We start from the raw sequence: 7,394 nt of genomic DNA, 5'->3' as shown, positions 1-7,394 counted from the left end.
CGTGAAAAGTCTAGATGGTTGCTTTTTGTATTGTGATTCTTTTGACTCAAGCTTCCAAAATTATTTAGATGGTTTGACGAGGATTAAAGTTTGGAAGAAGTACTAGGTTAAACAAGGCAAAAACCTTGACTAAAATTACACTATTTCTAGACCCTTTTGACCACAATGTTCATATTAAATTGATGGTTTCATACCACAATGTTCATATCTTAATTCATGGTTTCATACGAAAATGAACGCCACATGCTAAACACATGTATTATTTAACTGCCATTATCAAATGGCTAACATCAAGGTTCTAAATGGCGTGAGGCATGGCGTGGCGGCAAGGCCAAACCTCAAACTTAACAAGCCATGGCGAGCCACGACATTTTCAAGGCGTGATGTAAGGCGACGATTTTGTATTAATTTATAATTATATTACCACATAAATATAAATTTATATTAAATATAACTACTTTTTAGAAGTATTATATCAATAACTAATAAAAAAAGTTAACAAAAAACACAATACTTGTATCACCAATTAGAAAAGACAAAAAAAAATATCAAAAAAACGTGTCTCAAACGAAAAAGCACGTGTCATAACACGTCATAACGCGCCATGGCACGCCTTGCCACACGTCACGTCTAACAGCAATGTTATGAAACTTTTCGTAACGGCGAAGTTACTCCTCACGCCATGGCGCGCCTTTTAGAACACTGGCTAATATCATTAGGGTATTCGTTAGATTAATATGGAAATGAGTATTTAAGATTAAGTGGGTGTTTGGGAGTGCTTTTTAATGGTGTACCAGGTTGGTAGTCTGAGGAAACCCACTACCGGCCTGATATCTATCAGGTCGGCTTTACAAACATTGCCACCTGTTTCAGGTAAATATGTATTCGAATATATCGTATACAAACATCAAAAATGTATCTAAGAAAAGATGTCAACCAATGCAAAGCAATGAAAGGACACGAAGAGTGACCACTCGCAGACCGGGTAATGAGTGGAGGACCGGTCCGAGGAATGAGTTTTACTAACCCCGTACAACCTATAAATATCCCGAGGGGACATGCCAACGAAGTAAGGAGAAAAATACATATCCTTTAATACAAAAGCAATACTAAAACGTTGTATTCTAACTTAGGCATCGGAGAGTTATACTGTAGTCCAACCTCAGTATCGTTGTCTAACTTAGTTCTTGTTTTTTCTTGCACAAAGTGAATTCCCGAACGCCTATAAGACGAAACCCTTCTGGGTAAATGAGCTCATCGTGTGCCTGGAGTGCGCCGTGTTAACACTTTTTAAAATGGCTTATTAGCTTATTGGAAAAAGCAATAAATTAAAAAAGTGTTTGTCAACATAACTTTATAGGAAAAAAAAATGTTCCAAAAAGTAAATAAGAACTTTGAGAAAAAAATCCCAAACAAACCCTAAATATACAAAAAGACAAAACCCTTGACTACTACTTTTGGAGGCCAAAAGTAAAGTGAAAATTGTATTTAGCATTTGATCGTTAATAACCACCGTTACATATAGTCAGTAATAAAATTACCTAATTTATTTAGAAAAATATATAATTTTATAAAAAAATAAAACATATAAAGTCGTACCACATTAAATTACAGATTTGGTCCCTATGCTTTACCAAAAATGACAAGTTTGGTCCAAATTTTCACATTGTCCGTATGTTGTCTTCAAAACTTGGAGTAAACTTGCAATTTTGAGTACAGCACAAGCACCTCCTCAGTGAAGTACAAACTTAAGGACAATTTCAAAATTGCAATTTTGCGTAAGGATAAATTACACCAATCGTCCCTCGTGCACATGCCAGAAAGCGTGTTTAGTCTCTATTTTCAAAAAATAACTTGGACCGTCCCTCGTTTGTTCAAAACTTGCACATTTCATCCCTCGTAACATAAAAAAACCGTTTTGCCCTTGTTTATCTATTTTTTTTATTTATCTAGTTATTAATCCATTAAGAAAATTATTTATTAAATTCATGGTAGTTGGCTATCGGATAATCATATCTGACGACCACCACCACCATTAGCCTCCGACCACCACCACCACTAACCTCTGGCTACCACCACCGCTAAATTTGTCACCGGAGAAAGCAGAATCCATGTTCTAATCCAGAAAAATTTCTAACACAAAAATCCATTCAAGACATCAAATCCATTTATGAAATTAAATCCAAAAATTACTTACATAAACTAACACACATGCATAAATAAATAAAAAAACAAAAATCTGATTATATCTCCGTATGAATATGTTGAAGAACCTCTCGTATGGAGGAAAAAAAAAACTTCTAATGCAAGTTAAATTTCCTTTGAGTTGAAGCCTAATCAATTGGATATTGCTTTGATTTCTTCTAAACAGTTAGATATAGGGTGCAATCGTGGGGAAAAACAAATGAGGAGGTTGGAGTTTGGTTAGAAACAACCAAGGCGGTGACGAGACCTCGTGTTTGGCCGTCGGAAGTCAGTTTTAGAAATCGCTTGTTGTCGTGCTTGCCGGATGGTCTAGTGGTTCAATCAGGGGCAGTCGGTGGTGGCTGAGAGCTCTTTGGCAGTTGCGTAGGGTTACAGATCTGAACTTAGCATGCAAATTGGCAACGACTAAACCCTAGCCGCCTCTAATTATTCCGGCGAGAGGGTATCGATTTTGCACTCCAATTGTCTTCTCCTCTCCTAACCCATCCCACTTTAGTGTGTTTTGGAGGGGGTAGTGGTATTTTCCACTGTAACCGAGAGAGATGAGATTATAGAGAGTTGTTTTTTTATCTTCTTTGTTAATTGATAAATAATAATAAATAATATCAGAGTAATTAAAAAATAAAATATCCAAGGGCATTATTGTCATTTCAAATGAGGAATGCACTACATTTGCAAGAAAAAAGCATATCAAGGACGAAGTGTGCAAGTTTTAAGCAAATGAGGGACGGTCCGAGTTAATTTTTGAAAATGGGGACCGAACATGCTTTTTGGCATGTGGACAAGGGACGATTGGATTGGTGTAATTTACCCTTTGCGTAAAAAATAGGGACCAAATTTGTAATTTACTCAAATTTATATTGTTAGGTACTGAACATAACATTGAGGACCAAGCCACGATAAGCCTAACCGGATTTATTTTGTTACCAACTATATGGTTTATGGCAAGTGGGGCCCGTTTATACCACATTTCACATCAAAAAAAGGACCATGATTTGAAGAAACAAATTCATTTACTCAAATTTATTTTGATTTAAAACTTCACTGACCCTTTTATACCACATTGGCACATTTCACATCAAGAAAAGAAAGATGATCTAAAAAATAAAAAAAAAATTAATTAACATAAAACGGTCAATGCATGCAAGAAGAAAACAAAAGGAGAGTCGAGTCAAAAGTCAACCATATATGCTCATCATTATTCAAAACAAATTAGAAGCCAACTCTCATCACCTCCCTATATATACCTCTCTCCCTATCTCTCTTCTTCCATAAATCCCCACAATTATATATATATATATATATATATATATATATATATATATATAGAGAGAGAGAGAGAGAGAGAGAGAAATGATTTGTGTGTGTGTGTGTTTTGTTATAAAAATAGAAGAAGAAGAATAGGAGATAAAGGGGTCGTGTCGCAGGAAAGATGGCACTTGGGACTGAATGTAATAAATTCGGGTGGTTGAAATTAAAGTGACAAAAACAAGTGCCATTTTCATGCCACACGACTTCTTGTATATTCCTTTCATGTAGCAAAAAGGGAGTTTTTAGTAATTTTGTGGTATTTTCATCCAAGGTACGTTATCTGTTATCTGTTATCTGTTTTCTAGCGACTGTTTTAAAGCTAAGCTAAGAACAATACAACTTACAAGTCAAAAATGTGGATTGTTTTACGCCCTCACGCCGCTTGTTGCTTCAAAGTAGAAGGTGCTGATGTGGCACTGGTCGCCAGCTGGCCTATGGTTGTTCCGGCTATATACCCACCTGACCAAGCGTTCTGTAGCCAAAAAAAATGAATTTGCAGTGAAAAAAAGAGTTCAGGCGCATTTGTTTGTTACACAGGACATGACATGACAGTCTGTGTTTGACATGCATTGACAGAGACTAATGTCAATGGGACAAGATTTGCAATTTTTTGTCCTATCCAAAAAGGTGGGACCCGCATAGTCACGCTCGATTCTCTTGTCTATGTAAAAGACGTAAATGCCCTCATCCTCGTAATTAGTAAATAACCCTAGAAAGCTTGTTTTCTAGTTGTAGGTTTTACCTGAAAATTAAAACCTCCGGTGATCCCATCAGCATTCAGCACCTACACATGAGACTTAAATGAATTTGCATAATAGATAAATATCACAGATTTTTAGAAAATGAACTCTATTTTCATCTAAAACTTGAATATCTAATTCCTTATATAAAATTGGGAAAATGAACATTTCAAGAACATTGATGATCAAAAAAAAAATCCATGAAGTAACATTAATTACCTCTCCAGCAAAGAACAGACGCGATTGAATCCTGCTCTCCATTGTTTTCAGTGAAATCTTCATTAAGATCACCGATTTGTGTTACAATTTGTGACTCTGTGTGTGTGTGTGTGTGTGAGAGAGAGAGAGAGAGAGAGAGAGAGAGAGAGAGAGGCACCTCAGATAATGGAACACCTCCAGCTGTAACAAATTCATCCTTGAATTGGCCCTAAATTAATTCAAAGACTTAATAGGATTACATATGACAAAAATATTAACTTGTTGAATTGACAAAAATAAAAACCAAAATTGACCAATTTTGACTTATATGGTACCTTTCCTTTCACTATAAAAGAGCATTGCTTTAATAGAGTAGCAATTGACATCAATGAGTTATTTGAAATGGAAGCCCATAATATATCTTCATCAACACCCTACACACAAAAATTTATAAGAATTTCTAGTAACATAATAATTCGTGTTTTTTGAATTAAAATAATCATACAAACCTCACGATTCAACAAATATTTCCAAAATCGTTTCATGACTCCAAATTCTTGAGGATATGAACCACCTACTTTTTGTTTCTGCAAAATGTACACCAACATAAAATATGAAACCAAATTTAAAAATTAAATGTTGAATTTACTTTAAAGATTTATGAATAAAAAATACCGGAAATTGTTTTTTGTGTTGAGATAGTAACGCCTTTATATCTTCGTTTGAAAGATCAGGAGAAAAGTCAACAAGAAGTGTTCCTGAATCGATATGTAACTAAAGTTACATAATGAAAAATAAATAAAATAAATAAATAAAAAAATAGAAATTGGCTTCTTGCCTTTATAACTGGAATCAAAAAGATCACGGGCCCCCCAAGCTGATAAACGAAGAATTACAGGCCCACTAAGTCCCCAATGTGTGACTAACATTGGCCCAATCTAAATGCAACAAATAGCAATGTATTTTCATTTATTTGTGTATTATAAATTTATAAGTTTTTTATAAAATTCATGAGAAAAACTTACTTGGGTAAGTTGTGGAATGTTCTTCTTCAAAGATTCAAGCTTTAAACTTGCCTTCACTTTTGGAAATGTAATCTGAAAAAAAAAGTTTAGAAGTCTCACTCTCTTTAAATAAAAAAAAAATGGTATTTACTTTTTTAATATAATCATAATAAACTATAATTTATACCCCAGATAACTCTGTCAACTGGATATCATCAATCTTGAATGTAAATAAACTTGGCACTGGTTTAATTACAGAATGTCCAAGTTGATTAGCAAGATTATAACCCTGTAACAAAACAATCATGTCTTAGAAAAAAATTTAATCATCATATTTTGATATAATAAATATGTCAAAAAAAAGTGTAACAAAAAACCTGTTGACTGCTGCCACTAGCAATTAATAAGTAATCAGCTTCAACAAAATCCACATAATCAATCGTACGTTTCTCAATTTTGAGTATGAATTTTCCACTTTGAGAAATAGAAGCTGATGTGACAGATTTTCCTGTTTGCAGTGTAACTAATTTAACAGACAAAATGTGAAAATGTGAATATATGATTATGAATACCAACAAATAAACATAAAGTATAGAAATATTATAGTTATAAGAACAAAAAAGTTATACCTCCTTTTTGTCTTGCTTCATTTAAAAGGCAATCAACTATTGTAGATGAATTGTCACTCACAGGGAAGACCCTTCCATCTTCCTCAATCTAAAGGACATGATTGTAAATTTAGTCTGGAAACTATGCATTGTATGAATGATTAATAATAATATCATTAAACATAAGAAGCTTAAATGCCTACCTTTAATTTGACACCATGATCAGAAAACCAGGACATTGTGTCACCTGGACCATGAACATTGAAGAATGAACCTCTGAATTCTTTACTACCTCTTGGGTATTTTTCTGCCAAAATCTAGAAACATGTTAAATTTCAATCACTTGAATGATGTATGTACTTGTTAGGAGATCAGAAATCACAAAAACATGGTGATAATGGATCAAGTATGCGATATGTGGGTATATCAAACTCACCTTATTATCGGGACAATGGCCATTTGTGACATTGCAACGACCACCTCCTGATATTTTGACCTTATACAAGAGAAAAAGTTCATCGGTTTATATGCTAAAACCAGAAGAAAGTTCAGAAAATTGTAACGAAATCAATTGCACAAACCTTTGCCAAGGGCTTTGCTTTTTCAATCACGATAACGTTAAGGTCGGGAGCCAAAGTCTTAGCCCTAATTGCTCCATATATTCCAGCAGCTCCACCACCAACCACCACCATCCTCTCGTCGCTAACCTATTACATCAATCATACACAGAAATCGGGTATCAGTTCACTAAAAAACGATACGAATCGAGGTAATGATTTTGCTTTGAAATAACAAGGCGAATTGGTAACAGTTTGTTTGATTTTTATTTCGTTTAAGAAAATAGGGAATGTTAAACAGCAGAAAGGGGGGAATTACGTCGGGTGAATGGGAAACAGCAACTGTGCCGAATCTCCGACGACGAGGAGATGATACGAAATGAACGTGAATCCTGGTGAAGGTCGGAGCATTTGGAGGTAGTAGATTGTGAATGATGAACCGAGAGATGACGGTGTTCATGGCGTTTCTTCGGTGTTCTTCGATAAGTTGCGGAGTGTATTGCCGTGCTCGTACACCGGCGGCCTCGTTTAGCGACGGATTTTAGTATGTTCTTTAAACGGGAGGATATAAGGTCCCCTTGTACTTTTCATAATAGATAGTAATTACACCCTAAACTATATAATAATAACGAAATAGTCCTTTTCGAACTATATCCAAGAGTTGTTGATGCACGAATTTTGGATTTAGGGCATATTCATAATCAAATATATATATATATATATATATATATATATATATATATATATATATATATAGAGAGAGAGAGAGAG

At 34.6% G+C, this 7,394-nt stretch overlaps 1 protein-coding gene across 5 annotated transcripts; it reads right to left on the bottom strand.

Moving 5' to 3' along the window:
* Window positions 1–458: 458 nt before the first annotated feature.
* Window positions 459–7,186, bottom strand: LOC145093375 (FAD/NAD(P)-binding oxidoreductase family protein). Of its 5 annotated transcripts, none has more exons than XM_079031488.1 (17): window positions 6,943–7,186; window positions 6,648–6,773; window positions 6,503–6,562; window positions 6,270–6,383; window positions 6,088–6,175; window positions 5,836–5,981; window positions 5,646–5,747; window positions 5,480–5,551; window positions 5,293–5,392; window positions 5,130–5,212; window positions 4,964–5,041; window positions 4,790–4,888; window positions 4,633–4,683; window positions 4,476–4,532; window positions 4,259–4,300; window positions 3,861–3,988; window positions 459–1,286 (listed from the first exon to the last, which is right to left on the bottom strand). In XM_079031488.1, the coding sequence occupies exons 1-16, from the start codon at window positions 7,081–7,083 to the stop codon at window positions 3,890–3,892; spliced, it is 1,458 nt and encodes a 485-aa protein (XP_078887614.1). In that variant the 5' UTR covers window positions 7,084–7,186; the 3' UTR covers window positions 459–1,286; window positions 3,861–3,889. The 5 variants fall into 5 exon arrangements, with proteins under 5 accessions (XP_078887614.1, XP_078887613.1, XP_078887616.1 ...); XM_079031487.1 differs by having other exon boundaries at window positions 459–1,265; XM_079031490.1 differs by having other exon boundaries at window positions 459–1,222.
* Between the last annotated feature and the right edge of the window lie 208 nt (window positions 7,187–7,394).

The sequence above is a fragment of the Lactuca serriola genome, chromosome 3 (assembly GCF_051521515.1).
Source record: "Lactuca serriola cultivar US96UC23 chromosome 3, Lser_US96UC23_V15, whole genome shotgun sequence".
In the NCBI taxonomy this organism is placed as follows: Eukaryota; Viridiplantae; Streptophyta; class Magnoliopsida; order Asterales; family Asteraceae; genus Lactuca; species Lactuca serriola.
Note: the sequence above shows the minus strand (reverse complement) of the source record. Positions and strands in the feature narration are given on the sequence as shown.

What these genes read in the sequence shown, in the direction of transcription:
- LOC145093375 (XM_079031488.1), bottom strand. Translation starts at nt 7,083, where the DNA reads ATGAACACCGTCATCTCTCGGTTCATCATTCACAATCTACTACCTCCA. An exon ending in TGAAGCAAGACAAAAAGGAG is followed by an intron (nt 5,982 to 6,087) that starts GTATAACTTTTT and finishes CTGTTAAATTAG; the next exon opens with TTACACTGCAAACAGGAAAA. An exon ending in GAGGTGTTCCATTATCTGAG is followed by an intron (nt 4,533 to 4,632) that starts GTGCCTCTCTCT and finishes ATCTTAATGAAG; the next exon opens with ATTTCACTGAAAACAATGGA.